This window comes from Epinephelus fuscoguttatus, linkage group LG7 (assembly GCF_011397635.1).
Source record: "Epinephelus fuscoguttatus linkage group LG7, E.fuscoguttatus.final_Chr_v1".
Classification (NCBI taxonomy): domain Eukaryota; kingdom Metazoa; phylum Chordata; class Actinopteri; order Perciformes; family Serranidae; genus Epinephelus; species Epinephelus fuscoguttatus.
In genome coordinates this window covers 38,076,945-38,097,902 of record NC_064758.1, presented here as the reverse complement: position 1 = coordinate 38,097,902, position 20,958 = coordinate 38,076,945, and the positions used below count along the sequence as shown (strand labels likewise).

At 42.9% G+C, this 20,958-nt stretch overlaps 1 protein-coding gene across 11 annotated transcripts in view; it reads left to right on the top strand.

Annotated features, from left to right (window-relative positions):
- Positions 1-20,958, top strand: part of hspg2 (heparan sulfate proteoglycan 2) — a 167,704-nt gene that overhangs the window by 125,818 nt on the left and 20,928 nt on the right. For 9 of the 11 annotated variants that reach the window (XM_049581471.1, XM_049581476.1, XM_049581474.1 and 6 more), the window contains 19 exons: positions 1,618-1,740; positions 1,880-2,032; positions 3,068-3,228; positions 3,490-3,567; positions 6,106-6,241; positions 8,942-9,093; positions 10,881-11,025; positions 11,595-11,738; positions 14,978-15,112; positions 15,257-15,438; positions 15,602-15,797; positions 16,450-16,629; positions 16,741-17,001; positions 17,183-17,345; positions 18,731-18,828; positions 18,918-19,184; positions 20,108-20,220; positions 20,413-20,560; positions 20,658-20,774. In XM_049581471.1, the coding sequence (XP_049437428.1) occupies positions 1,618-1,740; positions 1,880-2,032; positions 3,068-3,228; positions 3,490-3,567; positions 6,106-6,241; positions 8,942-9,093; positions 10,881-11,025; positions 11,595-11,738; positions 14,978-15,112; positions 15,257-15,438; positions 15,602-15,797; positions 16,450-16,629; positions 16,741-17,001; positions 17,183-17,345; positions 18,731-18,828; positions 18,918-19,184; positions 20,108-20,220; positions 20,413-20,560; positions 20,658-20,774 (2,952 nt within the window). The remainder of the gene's footprint in view (positions 1-1,617; positions 1,741-1,879; positions 2,033-3,067; positions 3,229-3,489; positions 3,568-6,105; positions 6,242-8,941; positions 9,094-10,880; positions 11,026-11,594; positions 11,739-14,977; positions 15,113-15,256; positions 15,439-15,601; positions 15,798-16,449; positions 16,630-16,740; positions 17,002-17,182; positions 17,346-18,730; positions 18,829-18,917; positions 19,185-20,107; positions 20,221-20,412; positions 20,561-20,657; positions 20,775-20,958) is intronic. The other 2 variants (XM_049581475.1, XM_049581481.1) reach the window with 1 other exon arrangement.

Below are 20,958 nucleotides of genomic sequence, written 5' to 3'. Positions count from 1 at the left end.
ACATGTGACCTCTGCAAGGGTTCACACCCACACAGAGTATAAAGCCTGCGACTCCACACCAGTCCGTTAGAACTGAAGAAGCCTCCTGGATGAGAGATGAAACATCCTCAAGAAACTTAAGCAAGTCCAGTTGCCTATGATATAGCACTTAAGATTTGTGAAGAAAACGTTTTCCTTGTGTGCTTCCACTGAACGAAGAATCCAAAAATACAGAAAATTCTTGATTGAAGGAAAAGAGGTCCACTTTTAACAACAGCAAAACTATATCAAAAGATGTGTCAATAGACTCTCCCACCAATTCTGCAGTATAATCCAAGTTTCATTTATCCAGTCAGCTCAGCACTTCCCAACTGAACTAACCTATGCTCTCTTCAAAGCCAGACTCCATTAATGAAAACAGTAATTTTACCTTGCTGAATACAGGAGCCGCTGGTCTACCACTGCCTCAATTAGTCAGTTTGTTTGTGTCATTGTGTTACTTTGGTGTTTTAAAGGGTTAGTTCGGATCCACCAAAGTCACGCAGATGGAGGCAGTGGTAGAGCAGCAGCTCCTGTGTTCAGTGAGGTAAAATTACTGATTTTGTCAATGGAGTCTGGCTTTGAAGAGAGCATAGATAAGTTTCACTTTCAGTTCAGTTCCGAGTTGGAAAGGGCTCTCTGTTTGGGAAGTACTGAGCAAGCAAATGGGTAAATGAGACTTGGATGAGAGCTTGTTATCAGATGCTTTGATATAGTTTTACTGTTGTTAAATGCGGATGTTTTTGGATTCTTCGTTCACCATGGATGCTTGCAAGAAAAACGTTTTCTTCACAAATTCAGCATAACAAATGCTAAACAAATGATATACAAATAATCATTTAGGAGGGTGAAGTAGTCCTTAGAAGTGGGTGGATTGACCCTACCAAAGTTTCATCTCCTGATGCACTGATTCTACCATAGATCTTTACGAAACTCACGACAGACACTCTAAAAACAATCTGTTTTACCCACAATCAAATTATTTACCATTCTCAGATGTTACTTGTGTGTTCAGTGTAGACTTTAGGCCGCCACATCTGCCCCGCCCACAGTGGAGGACAATGAAACTCCTCTCTGTCCTGCAGTATTGGTGTCACTAAGGTCAGAGAGTCAAAGCTCGGCCCAGGCGAGAACAGTCCCAGAGGTTTTCAGGCTGCTTAGATAGTCTCATACTCCTCCCTCCCGGCTGAAAGAGGCCTTTCTTTTGCTCTGTCACTCTGGGATCATGCCGGATTGAATACGAAGTCTAGCGGCCAGCCAAACTGGCGCAGACAGCAGTATGCCCTGAGGCCATGCCAATGCTTGCCTGCCACTTCTCATCTGTTTGGTCTGCTCTGAGGATCCAGACAGCCAAGGGTGAGGGTGGGGGCACGGGCGGACGCCATCACTCTCCCTCAGTCTGATCGATTCATTATGATCAAAAGCATTCCCACAGCTTAGTGTAATGCCCAAGCAGTGGTTTTAGACTCCTGACAAGGTTTCATATTTCACTTCACCACCACACCAATCTATATTATCACGCTTTATTCCTCCACGTGCCTCTGGGACGTTTCACTCTCTGTTTAGAGCTGTGTTTGACTGAAGTGTCTCCTTCTGCAGCTGCAGAGGGGGCCCAGCCTGTGGCCACCGTCACTCCCTCAGTGCTGAATGTCCAGCAGGGCCAACGGGCAGAGTTTCGTTGCACGGTGACCGGGAACCCAACCCCTGCCATTGAATGGATCGGTATGACCACTGAACGCTCTATTTTTGCAGTGTTTGCGAGTGGAAAAGCTATTTTCAGTTGTCTGAAATTCAGTTCAGTACAAAATCATAGACGTTAGCCCTTCAGAACTCAGTGACAGGGTGTGTATATATGTTGCAGGAGGTCCAGGGAACAGGATGAGTCCCAGAGCTGTGATCCGAGGTGGCGTACTGACCTTCACATCAGTGGACCCAGCTGATGAGGGAGACTACACCTGCAAGGCCCTGAACACTCATGGGGAGCACATAGCCCGGGTTTCCCTCTTTGTCCAAAGTATGCTCTGCGTTTATGTGTGTGAACGTGTGTCACATGTTGTGGGGACATGAATCTGTTTACACACTCACACTGTGGGGACTCACCACCCTTGTGGGGACAAAATAGGTCCACACCATGTAAATCATTAGATTTTATAATTCTGACTTGTTAAGATTTAGGGTAAGGTTAAGATTAAGATAAATTTGGGGGTAGACATGAAGTGGTGATGGCTAGGGTGAGGTAGGCAGGGTATGCCCCCGGGAAGTTCCTGTAACTCAGTGCAATGTCCCCTTAAACCATGGGAACGAGTATGTTTGGCACCACATATACACCATAAACAAAGCCATTTCTAAAAAAAACAAGAAATATGGCAGGAAAATGAAACTATTGCAGTTAAATCAGTGCATTTTCAGTGCTTCATGGATTGTTTTTTTTCCTGGGGGGAGGGAACAACTAGCTTGAAACAACAGCAGCATCTCACGTCACTGTTTTTGTAACCTAAACAGATATCAAATATGTTACGGGTAGTTTTGGTATTTTCCAACCTGGACCATGTTTTCTCCATGAAGAAAAAATAGGAAGTGCTGCACTGGGTTAAGGCTCTGTAGTTAATTGTAAAATAAATCAGGAGTTCTTCGAGGATGAGGCAAACACAGAAGATAAAAAGATAAAAAAAAAAAACGACTGGCCAACTCACTCAGTGTAAAAGGCCATGGTACAGTCAGGCAGTCCAAAAATGCGTCCGAGGCACTCTGACTGTTTAACAAGCAAAGCTCAAGCAATAACACACACCATTGCTGAAGTCAATACACTCAGTGGTTATGCTGGTCTTACATGGTCTGGTATGAACAGTAGCTTATGTGGCTAATGTTAGCATAATCTGGGGAGAGATTTTTATGCCAGTGACATGACTGAGCCAGTTTACTTCAACACAGAAATAAGACGATTAGTAAACTCCTTAAATGAAGTTTAGTCTCAAAGTAAATAAGTTGTGTTTGGCTGTGGTGGGTATAATTTTGTGTTTGAATGATCACGATGCCTTTCTCTGGTCAGAGTCTAACCCGAGTGGCCTCGGCACCCAGCCCCAAGTCCAAGTAAGTCCCCAAAATATTGAAGCCCACGAAGGTGACAACTTGAGGCTGTACTGCAGAGCAACAGGAGTACCCACCCCGAAGCTCACCTGGCTGAAGAACGGAGGACAGATCCCTCCACAGGTGAGACACCCCCTGCTGTCTCAGCGCCTTGCTGATAACTTTAACATGGATTGATGACTGTATTCACATTCTGCTGTGTTGTATCTCTATCTTGCACTCCAAGGTGTGTCCGGTGCCGATGGTATTTCATCATACTGTGTCAGTTTTAATGACTGTTTCCGCATTTTGACCATTTACCTTTATTTTTCCCTCTGTTTGTCTCCTCCTCCTCCTCCCCCTTTTTTTTGTTTTTGATCCCACCCTGTTCTGACGTTTGCTCAGGCCATTCCCTCTCATGGTTTCCATCAGTTTAAAAGCAACAGTCTCGATGTGTTACAGAGACGTATTGAGGAGCTGCAGGTCTGTCCATCTGTCCGCTGTCTGTCTGTCATGTGTCGTAGTTCACAATCATTGTCCGCTACTGACCTCGTCTTCACACATTGTCGACTAAGTGCATGATCAAACGTGTCCTTGATTCACACCTTGTAAACAACGTTAATTTACCACAGCTGCTCACAGTCTTTTTACAGCTGATGCCAAATACATTAAAGTCAACCCGCTGGGTCTGGTTGACTTGTTAGTGTATTTGCATGCAGTACATGTTTATATGTTGCGTTTTATTAATCAAAATGTTCCATAGTCTTTCGTCTTGTAATGTCCACATCATACCATCCCTCACTTGTTACGGCTCTCAGCACCCAGTTGACCCTCATCATTCCATTGAGTGTATTAACAGGACTAAGTATACAGGAGGTACTGTAGGTATTTCAGACATATTTTGCTCCGTGCCAGGCGCAGCCCGCTGCCCCCCTATCCAAGGGTGTATTGTGTTAGTTTGGTTTCTACACAGCCCTCCTCGGTTCGACGAGGGCTCCGGGGCCTGTTTAGTTCTGCCTCAGAGAGCCACTGCGTTGTGTCAGCCTTTCCCAGGGGGAGCCGGGCTCTGCCGTGCGACCACGCAGAAATTCTGTATGCTCTAGCAAACGGCTTGCTTTGAAAACTCGTCAATGGGTTCAGACACACATTGAGCCAGGGCCCGCCTCAGCCACTGCTCGGTTTAGCCTCCCTCACGGTTGAATGGGCCGGAGCTAAGCAGCTTTGTCCGTGGATGCCCCAACACCCCCCGGATACAGTAATCCCTCCCCTGACCCTCCCCTCCTGATTCCCCTCCCCTCTGAGGTGTTTCCAAACTTTATGAAAGCTCATTTTGAGCCTTGCTGGGCCTCTGACTGCCATGTGGAGTAGTGTACAAACAAGTGAAGTTGTTGATTGCTCATGAGCCAGAGAGTTCAGTGTTGGTTCTTACTTGGTATTTGATGGTGGGTATTTTGACTTTGGCTAATGATAATTCTCAGATTTTACAGTTAAAGGTTAACTTTGATATTTTTCAACCTGGACTCTATTTTCTCATGTTTTCATGTCTGAATAACCAATGGGGACAACAGTTTTTAGAAGTGGACAAGTATTAAGCTGGAGCCCTGCAGCCAACAGTGGCGAAACAGGCTGCACTGTCACCACTTGGGGCATTTGTGCATCGTCATTTTACGTCCAAAACGTTAAAAGTGCTTGTTTTTGCCACTGACAGGCTCAGATTGTTATTTTTAGCGTCTGACAACATTATGGAGAGGATCCCTACAGAGATAGACATTTTGGGTAAAGAGTTAAATCCTTTTTGTAAAGTAGAAACAGCCCCGAAATAGCTATCGTCACACCCACCAGATCCCTTTTAAATAAACAGTAATTTAAGCGTGTATAGAGGCAGCATATTTTCATGTCTAAGTGTGTGAATTAAGGGTTTATTTCAATCAAATTAGAGCTGGTGATTTTTGGAACAGTGGAAAGATGAACCAAGGCAGCTTTTGTGGGTTTTATTTTCTTTCTGTCAACTTTGAGTTAACTGTGTTTTATGATGATAAAATTACTATTTATTTAAATGGAGTCTGGTGGGTGTGATGATAGCGATTTCAGGGCTGATTCTGGTATAACAAAAATGATCATACTCTTTAACAAAAAGGTCTGTCTCTGTAGGGATTCTTTCCAAAAGTTGTCAGACACTTGCAATAACAATTTGAGCCTGTCAGTGACAAAAAAGCACTTTAAGTGGATGTAAATTAAGAATGCACAAATGCTCTGATCGGTTGCATTTCATCCTGTTTCACTGCTGTCATCTGCAGCCCTCTCACTCAAAACTGGACCATTTTCAAAAATTGTTGTTCCCAATATTCACTTAGATACAAACCATGGGTGAATAAGGTCCAGGTTGAAGTTTACCAAAGTTACCCTTGAAGAACTGCTTTGTAATGCTTATTAAAAACGTCTTCCTGAAATCAGTGTCAAACTGTCAGTTCTCACTCTCTGATTTTTTTGCAACACCTTTATAATCATTAAACATTAGTCTTGTTCCAGAGTAAACATAGTAGTGTAGTAAATCCAATCATCACTGATCATGATATATTAACAAATTATAACCTCACCAATCATCGTAGAAATGTCAGCTGTACTTTGTGCACAGATTCATGCACAAAGTACAGCGTCGTAGAAATCATGAGTCAAATTCCATGTACGCAGAGACTGAACTGTAGCAATAACAGCTCTTGTCTTGTCCTAAAGCTCTACGCTGTAGTGCTTTTGTGTCGCTATTAGCTACAGTAGTAATGTCATAATGTCAGCAGTGTCTTATCTGTGTTGTTTCAAGCGACATGAGACAGGTAAGTGAAGTGCTTTGTCTTCACTATATGAGTTGTGTGTGTTTTTATGGTGTAAATATTAAAATAAAATGCATTTAATATAAATGAAAATAAAATAAAATAAGAAATAAAATGCACATTGCTGTATATGATCGCCGCCATAATTGAAGCAGGTGTATAATATCGTCTCTTATTGGTGTGTCCTCTCCAGGCTCGCATGGACCGCACAGACATTGGCACTCTGCTCATCCCCAACATCCAGATGTCCGACGCTGGCACTTACATGTGTGTTGGTAGCAACAGCATTGGCTCAAACAGCGCTCCCATTAAAGTGTCTGTGCTCAAAGGTGAGATGTCAAACTGAATCAGTCCACCGTAATAAAAAAATAATGATATTACAGATATGAACATACACATATAGGTGTAGATATATACGCATATATAAGTACCCCTGTAGAACAGACAAGTGTTGTTCCTTTCCAGGACATGTTCGCACTATAAGAATAAAGCTTACATTTAAAGGGACAGTTCACCCCAAAATCAAATGTTTATATTTTTCCTCTTACCTGTGGTGCTTTTTATCACTCCAGATAGTTTTGGTGTGCATTGCAGAGTGTTGGAGATATTGGCTGTAGAGATGTCTGCCTTCTCTCCAATATAATGGAACTAGATGACATTTAGCTTGTGGTGCTCAAAACATCAAAAATATACATTTGAAAAACTGCAATGTGTCTTTCTAGAAATCATGACCTGGTTACTCAAGATAATCCACAGACCTTGTTGTGAGCAGTTTCATGTAGGAACTATTTTCTATTTCTCTCCCAAATATCTGGGCAGAAGGGAGCGTGCATCTACTCATGGATGAGAGGCTCGTGGTCATGACAGCAGCAGATGTAAACTTTAATGGCGTCCGTCTCAGCTGAGCTGTAACATAGGTTAGCTCAGTGTTACTAGATGCAGGGTTCCAATAGCCTGGTTCCAGACCATAGACCCCGCCCACTCAACTGAGTAGGCTTGCATCTCTGGTCTGGCATACTGCGATGAATTTGCGATTTATCTCATCCAAACGATGGACGGACCAATGAACACTGGGGGTGGGGGCGGGTCTAGTAATTAGCCAATCAGCGCCACACTGAAGTCAAGCTGTACGCCGGTGGGTAACTGGTGAGGATAGCAACAATGGCGACCGCTGCAGATCCTACAGGCCACATTAACGATGCTATCGAGGTATTTCGCCACTGCTCGCGTTAATGGAGGACCAAATTAAGGAAGCTGCTAAACTGGATTTAACGGCGATGCAGCTGGGCATGCACAACGACGCAGACATTTTAAACGGGCAATGCTCGCTTGTTTTCGGCACCCCCGAGGCATGGATACTAATGACGTCAGATTCTGGGTGAGTCGTTGGTCTCTACTGATTGGTTAGGGAAAAAATCAAATTCCCTCCCCCTTGTAAATCGCCTTCAATGGAGGCAGTGTCAGACTGAAGGTTCTGGTAGCTTCAGTCTGACACTCAGGCTAGGGTTCCTACGCAAGTATGGAAAGTATGGAAAAGTATGGAAATAAATTTGATCAATTTCCAGGTATTAAAAAGTATGGAAAATGAAAAATAAAGTATGGAAAAATATTTATGTTTCCAGACTATTACCACTGTTCTAAAATATTGTTTTCTAAAATAGAACATTAGGTATTTCCAAAAATAATTTAATCAATCTGGATCGTGTTTTATGCCGGGCCAAGCACAGTTTGTGTGAGAGCAAACGTCTCAAAAAACATACCGCCCCTTTTACCTGATTGACAAGTGGTATGTCCAGTCCGCTGCCCCATGACCCTCCTCCAGCCCCCCAGGTATCAAGTTTCACTCCAACACTGCACCTTCGACAAGAAGACGAGCTTCACGTGGTTCACAATGGGTAGATGCAAGTTTTTGGATGGATGGCTTGACAATACCGTATATAAATACCGGTTGGCCAAGGATTCCCAATTCACACACAGAGCTAGATGCAAGCTTTGTGTGAAATCATTTGACATCGCCAACATCGGGGAGAAGGCGATTCTGAGCCACATGAAAGGAAAAAACACAGACATCTCGTTACTGCATCGCTTGCACCCAGAGTCCCAACCTTTGTGCCTCAGCCCAGACATTGAACTTACCTGAGTTTTTATTTGCATGTCATTATGGTACTTGGCTACAATCGCCTATTAAGAATAATTAAATATGATGTGAAATATGATACACTGATATATTTACTCAGATGTTGCATATTCTCTGAAAAAAAAAAAAAAACGGAGCGAAGTCTGGAAATTAGGGTATGGAAAAGTATGGAATTTTGAAATTCCAAATGTGTAGGAACCCTGTAGATGAGCTTGTACACAGTGGTACACCAGTGGGTGTAGTTCCCAGAAGGAAAATAGTTCCTACATGAACCTGCTCACAACAAGGTCTGTGGATTATCTTGAGTAACCAGGTCATGATTTCTGGAAAGAGACACTGCTGTTGAGTTTTTCAAATTTATTTTTTTGCCGCTTCAAGCACCCTGAGTCAAGTGCCATCTAATTCCACTATACTGGAGAGAAGGGAGGCATTTCTACAGCCAATATCTCCAATATTTGGCAACTCACACCAAAACAATCTAGACTGATAAGTAGGACTACAGGTAAGAGGAAAAATGCTATTTTTGATTTTGGGGTGAACTGTCCCATTAATGTTACCTTTTTTGCCCAATCCAGAAATCTGTAACCTCTCCCTCTACCCTCTCACCTTAACTACAAATATCCTTCTGTCTCTCTTTGGACAGTCTCCCCGAAGGTTCCTGAGCATCTGAGAGACACAGTAACACAAACAGTAGTTTCATTGTAATCATGTCAGTCAACATAACTTTCAACAACACTAATTAAAAAGCATGTTGAATGTTAAAAACTGAAAAGAGTTCAAAACAAGTATCTGAACTTGGATCCACCACAGACCTTACATCAGCCATGATAAACTAACAAATGCATCAAAAGAAAGGAGAAGAAAACAATCAGTACTGTTTGTGTTTGTGCAGCCGACCACATCACCTCAGTGGTCACCATCCAGCCATCTATAGCTGACGTCCAGGAGGGTCAGAGTCTGGAACTCAACTGCTTCGCTCCTGGAAATCCTCCTCCTCAAGTCACCTGGACGAAAGCCAGTGGACGCCTCTCCTCTAACCACCAGGTAACCACACAAAAACATGCAAACACGGGGAAAAAAAAATAAACGGAGATCACCTCTGAAGATATCCACAGTCTGGGCCTCTTTATATCAACACAACACAGACATCACTAGAGTCCCACGGTTACATTTATATATCAGACAATATAAATCCTAATCTGGTGGGGTTACAGACTAGAAAATATGTCAAAGAAAGTTGCCACCTCTCATAGAACGAGTCTGTTAACCCTTTCAGCAACAACAAAACAACCCATGCAGTATTATCCAAGTCTCATTTATCCAGTCGTATCCTCAGTGCTTCCCAAACACATGCATTTTTGCTAAAACCTTCAATATAAGACACTCAGCCTCCGAGCAGCACGCCCTGAACGCGCCTGGACACGCTTTTGCATATGAACTCCGCTTGGGTTCAAATGCACCTGTGTGCCCACGGCCGTGCTTGAGCCTTCTGATACTGACGTGTTGTAAATCATAAGATTTTAGCGAAGATGCATGTGTTTGAGAAGCACTGAGCAGAAGACTGGATAAATGAGACCTGAAATCCTCATTTGGGTACCTGTGTTTAACCTCTTTCTCTTTTCTAAGATTGTTGTGTGTAATTTTTTTCTATTAAACAATAAATATAGCAACTTCTGATCAACCCATATCACTTCCAGACTTAAAATAAAAACTTGTGAGTTGTTCCCACCCAGTTTTGATTTAAACTCGATCCATTTCTGGTGTAAACAGCACCCATTTCAAGTACAGACACAGAGTCATCAGTTAGGACTTGGTGTTACAATCCCTGGAGTTTCAGCACGGTTCATACCAGAGCATAGGTGTTTCAGCCGTGACCACCTGGCAGAGCCACCCCCCGACACATCATCAGTTGTTTCGGCCTTTATCACAAGATCCGTTGAGGGAGGCTCACCACAGGCAGATCAGGCCTGGGTGTGTGTCAGGAGGTTGGCTCCTCCGTGGTCACCTCGGGGCCCAGCCACACAGCCAGTGACTGCATCTCTCAGCTGCATTGGACAGATCCTTCACCACTTTCCTCTGGGCCTGCCCATTAATCGCGATTTCCTTGAGGAGCCTAGTTGTGGATTGAGCAACAAAGCCTCTGCAGCCTACATTGATTGGTCGCACCTCAGCTTTCTGGCCTCTAGTTGCTGCTTCAGTTAGAAGGTCAGCGTAGCACAATCTCTTGCATTCAGGCGTCTCCTCGGTGGCGTCCTCCCAAGGGACAGTTGTATGAGGAAAGCACGCTGACAGGACTGGTCGTAAGTTGGTTGCCACTATCTCTTGTGGAACTATGAGACGCTGGCCCAAGTCAGCGTGCATTCCTCGGTCCCTGGCTCCATGTTGGAGGCTACAGTCAGGAGCTAAGAGGCTTGTTACTTGTTTTTCTCCCTCCTGGATGAACAATGCAGAGAGTTGGAACTTATCCTGGGGTTTGAGAGGCAAGGTGTCGGTGGTGGACTCAAGCTCCGCTGTCAAGCACTTCAGTACCTGATTGTGCCGCCAGGTGTATCTCCCTTGTGTTAGGCTGGTTTGCATCCTACCAGGAGATGACGCTGGCATCACTTATGCTGGTTAAACAATTACATACACAGATGTCTCGCTCGTCCCTAGCACGTATGCATTTTATACCAATTTTGCCGACATTTTAATATTAAATCACATGTTCCTATGGATTTTTATTGGTAGTATCAGTATTGTATAGTATTTGTCAGCAGTCGTAGCAGTAGAGGTGATAGCAGTATTAATCTATCACAAGTAAAACAATGAGTTCTCTTATCTGCTGTGTGCAGGTTCTGGGCAGTCAGCTGCGTATCCTGTCAGCCACTCCAGAGGACTCAGGGGAGTACATCTGTCGGGTTCAGGGCAACTCCGGAAACCCAGGATCAAACATCCACCAGGCCTCTGTGTCTGTGTCCGTCACCTCATCTTCTTCACGTAAGTTAATCAACACCTCAGGCCTCATACAGGCGCTGCATTAACTGTCTTGCTCTGCAGATGGATGTAGTAGGAAAAGTTTTTTCTGTATCGTCACAGAATGAAAAGTCCATTTTCATATTTGTTCCTTTTTCAAATTTTCCCACTGTACTTGACAGTCATTACATTCCCGCCAAGAAAATCTCAGTTGATGGCAGCGTCAGTCAGAGTCTGGGAGAAACACATTAAGGGCAGGGCATTACATGGCAGGGTGTTGTTCTCAGACTAACACCGCCTCGCTTCATGAATGAACTTTCCAGTTGTACTTTCCAGTGTAGCCCAGTGTGACCTCAGATTGAACGATTTTCCTCACGACTGTCCCATGATCTCATCCTCATTCACTCCTTCCAGCACTTCAGAGATGTTTGAGGTCTTCAACTGCTGCCAGCGAAGCCCTCAGCCACATTGAATAGTGATTTGTTACTTCAGGTTTCTGTGTATAATAAGTCAGCTAAATGAAGTGAGATCGTCACCAGGAACGCTCAAATAGAATCTGTCCGGAGTCCAAACCGCTGCTTGTTCTGCTGCAGGTCTGCAGAGTCCAATCATCGCCATCGAGCCCCACAGCGCTGCGGTGCGTGTGGGGGAGTCGGCCAGCTTCAGGTGCAGGGTGTACAGCGGAGCCCAGCCTGTCAGACTGGAGTGGAAACTGGCCAACAACCAGCCGCTGCCAGGTATTAACCACAAACACACACAGAAACACACACACTGAGGAATAAACCAGCTTAATGAGTTCTGATTTTATGATGTCATTATTTACAAGCAATTACAGCTGCAACCCACCCATGAATTACTCCTCTGTTACTTCATTCTCTGATCCCCTTCTCCGTAGACTTGCGCTGACATTTTTTGCATTACTAAAATATTGCAGGTCATTAAATATGATTTGATGACATAAAAAGGCTTTTTAAGGCTCTTCTTCTGATCTCAGATTTGCAACCTCGGTCTTTGGTGTAATGACCAAAGAGTTTATTTATTCTCAGACTTTACAGGCCTAATTTTGAATATCTTCAAGAGGTGACAACCCAACATGTGAGCGATTCAGTTTTTCTCTTCCATAAAATTGGGAGACTAAAAAGAGACAAATTAAAGCTAAAAAAAACACTTGATCATACACTTCCCATAATGCATCAAATGCCTACCATACACTAGAAGAGATTTTGCAAAGACAGAGGATCCTGCATGATGACTATTTGCTGGACTACAGCTAGAATCCTTTCGAGATTCTTTCCCATCTTACTCCTGGTGGAAAATATGACACCAAACTCCCTTTTATAAATATGACATACTAACAATTCCTTTCATGTCTGCAAAAGCACGTAACTCTAGAAACACAAGATAAAGGGCGTCATGTGTCAACGGTATTCTTGTCAGTTTGGCATCGATGTAATCTATAAAATATTCATATTCGATAAACTTCAGTATTTGCATGAGCTCAGACAAAAAACTAACAATAGTATTTTAGGCACATCACCTGTTTCAACAGCCAATCAGCTTGTAGCAAAGTCAGCTGCTCAGGTCAGTTACAAAGGAAAGAGAGTATCACCTCATGAATTTGTTGGAGGAACAGTCGTGTCTGTATGACAGAATTTGAAAAAAAGATAATTGTATAAACAAGCACAGACTGATTAATTGGCGCTAGTTATTTAAATTTAAATCACTGTGACGATTTAGCTGTGTGAGGCAAATTGTGATTTGTGATATTGGGCATTATAAATAAAATTGATTGATTCATTGATTGATTATTATGAATACGGCCCATCTGAGGCTCAGGTTGTGCTTTTGTTTTTGCCATTTCGTCACTTATAGAAATGCAACTGTAGCGAGTTTCCCACTCTCCCTATCTGCTGCAGATGATCCTGACAGCCAAAAGTTAGAACAGAAGTACAGATAGTCGCTGCTGCGAAGACTACACACCGCCTTGTTTAGTTGCATTGGTATGACTAGTTGCAGAATGTTGCACAAGCACATTGCACGTACTTGAAATTTTCAGCTCGTCTCAGCGTGAATCTTTGTTCTGAACTGACCGGCTCAGACCAAAGTTTCTCAAGACCATGTCAATACAACATTTATGACATTTATAAGAACTTTTAAAAACTTTTAAAAACTCTAGAGCCACAGAAGACATAATACTACCCAGGGGCATAGTCACACTGGGGCCCATAGAGCTCGTAAGTCACGCCTCTTCTGGTAGATCCCCATCGGACCTCTAGGCTTGGAAAATATGAATGGGAGTCAATGGAGAGAAAATTATTATTTTCTGGTCCCAGTCATTAAATGCCTTGGATTACACAAATGTTTTGTGTGGGTCTAAATAATATTTTTTCATGTTAAGAGTTTGACAGTTTTATTGTATCATTCTTCAGTTAAAGGCTGAGGAAACAACATAATTAGAAAGACTACGTGTTGCCTATGTGACGTCACGTCATCACACTTTCCCTCCACTTCTCAACTCACAGTGCTGCTGCTGTGTCGCCGACCATCTCCCCACTGGTGTAGCTGAAACTTTCCACATGTCCAGACTTGTAGTGGTTTTAGCCATGCTTACGGCTTTTGTCCTCTCCTTGGAAGAAGGCAAAGTGTACCAGAGACACAGCCATGTTCCGAGTGCGAGTGGTGACATATATCATACACGTCGAGAGCAGTGAAGAGCTGTAGTCGACAAAGCGCTCTCACACAAAACCTAACAGTATCAAACTTCTTCCCGCTACATTGAAGCCTTCTTTGCATGAAAAAATATATTAAAAATTCACAAACAACATATGTGAAATTCATGGCGCAATTCAAACGGGACCAGAAAATAATTTTCATCTAGCCATTGAAATACGTTATGAGAAATCGATTTTTAAGGTCCCATGTACTGAAAACGTAAACACGCAACTTACGAGCTCTATAGCGTTAGGGGGCACATAGAGAGTGGGCCCTCCAACTATATGCGGGCCCTTATGAGTAATTTAAATTGCCCTCTTAGAAATATGCCTGTGTTCAATAATTAAATACAGTGCCGTGTGCTTTATATGACTTTGAAAAGGCAAATCCATCTCCATCACTGTTTCCTCTTTGTAAAATAACCAGTAGCAATCTGTAACAAAATGTGTAATAAAATATAAAATAAATGCTTACTGTACATAAACCACCCTGTGATCGTCTGGCGACCTGTCCAGAATGTACCCTGCCTCTTGCCCTATGTAAGCCAGGTTAGACTCCAGCACCCTGGCGACCCCAAACAGGATATTAGCAGTTACAGAAAATGAATAAATGAATGAATAAATCTACATAAATCATAAATAAGGTATAAAAACTATTCAATTAGATCAATAAGTTCTTATTTTCTTAGGTATTTTTGTCTTATACATATATACGATCGTGATTTCTGGCTGTTATGTATGTCGGTGTTATCCAGTCTCACGGGCAGTGGTTCCCAACTGGTCCAGCCACGGGGTCCAGATTTCTCCTCAGTCATCACTTCAAGGTCCACACAGTTTAATACATTCAGCACCATTTGGCCATGTCGTCCAGCTAGTTTGCTGTCTCTGTCAAGTAGCTGTCCGTTAGTCACTCACTCTACAGCAGGAAATGGCACTTCAAAATAAAAGTTATGTGCTGGAAATTCACTGTACTTCAAAATTAAGTGTTTTTTTTTTTTTACAAACTTAATACAGTTGAGAGTCACTTATGGTTCATTCAGAATGGACTCTGACCCACTATTGGACCACAACCCACCAGCTGGAACCTCTGCCTTAGGGCTCGTCATTGCACTGGGGCCCGTTGTGACTACATTACACCACTGATGCTACTGTTTATGCCAAGTAGCTGTAAACTAAATTCAAAGTATAAAGTAATTTGGTGGACTGCCCCTTTAAATTTCAGCATCTACATTAGACCTGATGTTTCATTTACTCGTGATCTGCAGGTAACGTTGAAGTTGGCTCTGATGGTTCTGTTCTCACCATCACCAACGCCCGCTCCATGAACCACGGTGCCTATCGCTGTGTGGCGAGCAACCCGTTCGGCATCACCCACACCATCGTGTCTTTGATTGTCAAAGGTGAGCTGCATGTGCACACATTCATTGAGCTACAGAAGGACTTTCACGTCTCAGTCACACACCCACAAACCTCTGAGTGAAGGGTTCCCTCTAGTGGCTGATCAGATACAGAGTGTGATCAGTATTCTGTATCTGTGCCCTCAGAGTCTCCCGTGGCCACCGTCACCCCTGTTGGACCTGTGCGTGTCAGGGTGGGTGAACCCATTAACCTGGAATGCCAGGCGTCAGGAGAGCCCCGCCCCTCAGTCTCATGGCACAGGCTGGACAGCAACCGCAAGACCATGCTGAGCAGCCCGGTGCCCATGGAGTCTAATGCAGTCATGCAGGTATTGATATAAAACTATCAACATCTGTAGAGCAGTTAAAGATGTACAGCGCTTCTGTGTTTCTATTCAAAGAATCAGGGTCGCTGTTTGAAATCAGCTGTGTCGTGTTCTGACATTGTGTGCATGTGCATGGTGAGATATATCAATCTGTCCTCTTGTGCAGATTCTAGTGGCTCGTCCAGAAGACAGTGGCACGTATGTATGCACAGCACGCAACAACGAGGGCACCACTGAGACCAAGGTGGAGGTCCATGTTGAGGGAGGCTCTCAAGTGCCCGCACCGCCCAGGGCCTCTGTTCCTGAGCCGCTGATGGTGGTGGTGGAGGGACAGACTGCGACGCTGCGCTGTGAGGCACACGGTAATGATGGCTAAAAGTCACACCTGGAGTTAATTTAAAGCATTTCTTATGTCCTGTTTTTCTGTGTCACTGTCAGGGTTCCCACACATCTATGGAAAAAAATTCATAACTTTTCCCTGACTTTTCAGGGATCAATTATTAAAATTTCCATGACCTTTCACAACATGTAAGTTCATGGACATAGTACACTGTGCTCCAAATGTTAATTATTGTATTTAATTATTTTATATAGCAGCATGGTGGTGCAGTGGTTAGCATTGTCACCTCATAGCAAAAGGGTTACTGGTTTGAATCCAGGGTGGAGAGCCCTCCTGTGCGGAGTTTGCATGTTTCCTCCCGCAGTCCAAAGACATGCAGGTTAACTGGTGACTCTAAATTGTTTGTAGGTATGAATGTGAGTGTGAATGGTTGTCTGTCTCTATGTGTCTATGTTACCCATTAAACTTAAAATTAAAACTTTCCAGAACTTGACTTATACATGATTGTTCAAGGCCTGAAAAATTAGATTTAGAAATTCAGTGACTTCCAGGTTTTCCTTGAATGTGTGAACCCTGCAGTGTACGAAAGACGGTCTAAAAACATCTGTATCAACTTTTTTTTATGGTGTGTGTATGCCACAGGAATTAAATATTTGTATTTCACGTCTCTCTAGGTTTCCCGTCCCCGAAGATCACCTGGTCCAAGCTGCGCTCTCCTCTGCCCTGGAGACACAAGGTGATGAACAACAGCCTGGTGCTGCCCACTGTGGGCCGCCAGGACTCAGGAGAATACATCTGCACTGCCACCAACACCATGGGCACCACTGAGGTCACCATCATGCTCGATGTGGAGAGTGAGTGCTGTGGTTTTATTGTCTGCTGTCATTTTATCTTAATGAACTTGTTTTGTTTAACTCTCTTGACAACACATAAATATAATACATTTTTTGTTCTCCTATCTCCAGCTCCTCCTTATGCCACCTCTGTGCCTGACGATGTGGCTGTGCGTGTCGGGGAGGTGATCAGGTTGCAGTGCCTGGCCCACGGCACTCCTCCCCTCACCTATACTTGGACCAAGGTGGATGGAAACCTTCCCCCGAGGGCCCAGGTTAACGGAGGGGACCTTCAGATCAACCTGGCCACAGCCGAGGATGCTGGGAGCTACAAGTGCGTGGCCAGGAACAAAGTGGCCACCAGCGAAGTGATCGCTAAAGTCACAGTCAGATGTAAGTTTGCTGATCATAAAATGATTTCACCTCACAAGATTAAGACTCAACTGCGAGACAGAATACTTCTTCTCTCCTGAAGGTGTAGATAGATAGCAAATGTTTGGGAAAAGATTAAAATGGATTTGTGAAGAGAGCTGTAATAGTGATATTCCCTGAATCATGTCTGTCCCCTCTGTAGCTCCCCTGGCAGTGCGTGTGTCACCGCAGGTTGAAGTGAAGGCTCAGGGCAGTGCTGTGGAGTTCACCTGTTCAGCAGCAGGTGGTGTGGAAACCAAAATTGAGTGGCTGAAGGAAGGAGGAGCCCTGCCGCCAAACCACCACATCAAGGATGGAGTGCTCAGGTACTGCTGTCTGTTTGCTGGAAACAGCTCTGAATGTGCCAACATGATAAAGTACCAACTGACAGTTACGCATTTTTTAACCCATTAAAAGCTTATATTTACAGCTGAGCTTATTCTAAATTTAGCACAATTTTTAGGATTTTAAGGATAAGACTCCTCCAGCCTGTCAGTAAATCTCAGAACCAAGCCTGTTGGTTCCTTATGAAGCTGTAAATTTTCAAGAGATAGTGTCACAAACATACTTTTTTAAGGTCAGATATTCTGTTCAAACAGGGCGCTGTAGTTCTTAGCAAACGTTCTTCAGACAGGAGTAAATTCTGATTTTATTTGGGCTTATTTTCAGCCGTTCATTTGGTGATCTGGAATACTGAAAAAGCACAGAGATTATTGTCCAACAACAAAATGAAGTCTTCCTTTACGTCAGACATTTTAAAGAAAACAAAATGCAAACAATAATAATAAAAGATAATAAATTATGCATAATAAAATAAACCAAAAATAAGAGGTTTCTCTGTTTTCCAAAGAGGGTTCCCATATTATTATATTCGTGTCATGCTTTCATTGTTTGTACCTTGTATCAAACTCGAAGACATAGTTCACATAGAACAGGGGTGTCCAAACTTTTTTGAATGGGGGCCAGATAAAACGTGAAAATACCTGGGGGCCAACTGATTCTCGCATCAAATGGGTTTTAAAGAAAAAGTGTGACAAATGCAACCATTTTTATCTTTTGATAAACTATTACTACCTGATGCCTGTCTACAAACTGTATGATAGTCCTCATGAAAGGTAAAAATGCGAAGTGATCTTGTTCGATTAACCATTATTGTTTAAAGGTCCACATATGGTATATTTTGAAAGTCAAGCCAAGGGCCGATTAAAATTGGTCTGAGGGCCACAGGTGGCCGCCGGGCCAGACTTTGGACATGCCTGACATAGAACATACCAGTACAGTCAATGAATGAATGGTTACCCCATATCTGGAAAAAATTTAAAGCAGGAGGATGATGAACAGTATGTAGGATTTATGTGAAATAAACTACAATGCCCATGTCCATCTCATTAAAGTTTTTTGGCAGTGTATTTATCATCATATGTTTTTAGTACTTTTTGGACAACAATGGAATTCTATGCTTCAGAGGAGTAAACTATATCTGGCTACACAGATTTGTTTGTGGGACGAATTCAGCTCTGGTTTTGGTCTTTTCATTGGAATTGTTGGCAATGAAAAAATGTATAATATCACTACCGTTATCCTTTAATGGGCTAAAACATTGAACTCTACTGACAGGGTCCCTTAAATATTGTGCAGTATGTGAAGTAAAACCTTACCTTAACTTAACCATGGCTTGATTTCATGTGTGTAATTTACTGTTTCTTTGTAGGATTGAGAACCTTGAGCAGAGCAATGAAGGCGTTTACATCTGCAGAGCCAGCAGTGTGTACGGTCAGGCCCAGGACACCGCCAGGTTGACCATCCAAGGTCTGTTACACTCACTGCAAATATATTAGTTTATACCCTGCTTCATCAAAGCCAAATATGACACGTTACTTTTCTTTTCTTCTCCACAGCTCTGCCAAAGGTGATGATCAATGTGCGCACCTCAGTGCAGACTGTGATGATAGGCAACTCTGTGGAGTTTGAGTGCCAGGCCGTTGGCGACCCAGAGCCCACGGTGAAGTGGAGTAAAGTGGGCGGGTCTCTGCCGTCTCACATCATGGTGAAGGGCGGCATGCTGAGGATCGATCAGGTGACAGAGGCCGATGCCGGGCAGTATCGCTGTACGGCCACCAACGATGTAGGCTCAGTGCAGTCCCAGGTGGTCCTTAACGTCCAGTGTGAGTACACAAGAGAGGAACAAAAAGCTTTAACTCATTATTTTCCATCAGTCACACATAGAAACACATAAACTTGAGCACACACTCAGCATGTTATAGCTCGACCACTGTTCCAACAATCACCAACTCTGGTTTGGTTGGATAAACCCTTAATTCACCCAGTTAGATGTGAAAACATGCTGACTCTATACACACTAAATTACTGTTTATTTAAATGGAGTCTGGTGGGCTTGACTTGTGACTTCTGGGCTTTCTGACCAATTCCAAAAATTATTTTTCCCATTCGTCACGTAGACGCAGAAACTCAGGAAAACAGGGTTCATTTTGAAAAATATTGAATTTACCCTTCAAGCTGTCACAGCCCTTGTTTAAATCCTTTGAAACCTGGAGTGACATCACTTTTCTTGTGCTGCTTTCAGACGCCTTTCACAAGTATTTTTTAAACATGAGCAAATTGGTTTGGTTTCTTAAAAATAAAAAAAAAGGCTATTAGCAATTTGGCATAAAATATCCTGCAAACTGCAAGAAATTATTAAAAGGTGTCAGGCGAGAGAAAACGTAAGAATTATTAGAAAATTAAATAACAAAAAAATTAGAATTAATACAAGTAAACATTTATAATTATTCTAATTATATATTTAAAATTAGGTTACAGAAAAAAATATACATACTGTATGGTTGTTATTATAATTCTTTTATTTCTTATTTTTATTTAATTTTAGCCCCTTTTTCAGGTCATTTCCTGTTTTTGTTGTTTTGCTTTTTTTTTTGTGCTAATTTTCACTTTTTTGTAACTTTATACAGATATCATGCTCATGTTTGGATCATTTCCTATAAAGATGGTTTTTGCCTTCTTTCCATGGTTTGAAAGAAATCAATCAGCTCAGGTTTTAAAGGGTTAAACCTTTCTTTTGTTTGTACAGCTCTCCCTCAAATCGCTGCACTGCCTGAAACCAAGGAGGTGACAGTCGGCTCTGACGCAGTCTTGCCCTGTGTGGCTTCAGGATACCCTGTACCTGAGATCAAATGGTCCAAGGTAACCAAGATATATCTCTGCAATTTCATTAAACTTCATTTTCAAGCCATAGTGTTTAGGCGCTGTTTTAAATGCTCTCTGATATCTGTAGTCAAAACACTTGCCAATCATCCGTCCTGACATAGTTAAATTTTTGTTAATGCTGATAATATTTATAATACTGATTGTCTCTTTGTCTGTTTCTGTATCCAGGTGGAAGCAGAGCTTCCTCCAAAGTGTTTCCAGGAAGCCAACGTGCTGACGGTTCCTCGTGTCACCCACGATGATTCTGGAACCTACGTCTGCACCGCCTCTAACAAACAGGGCAAAGTGGAGGCCTTTACTACACTTCAAGTTCATGGTTAGTCTGCGGAGTAGAGGATTCTGTAGAGAGGAGTGTTAATGAATGAAAGGAAGGTTTTCTGTATCTAACTGTGGGATTATGTGCTTTTTTTCAGAGCGAGTGATGCCATACTTTGCCCAGGAGCCTTTGTCCTACCTCACCCTGCCCACCATCAAAAATGCCTACAAGGCTTTCAGCATCAAGATCAACTTCAGACCTGATAATGTTGATGGTAAGGAAGGCCAGCCTCACATTAGTTTGGCAGTCATATTCATTTACACTTTTCTCTTGTTGAATATCAGCGTGGAAATGTTTTCTGCTCTTTGTTGTGTACGATGTTTGTCATATGTCCTCATGTATAACTTCACTCCGTCTTCTGTCCCCTCTCTCCGTCACCTCCTCCTCTCACCCACGTG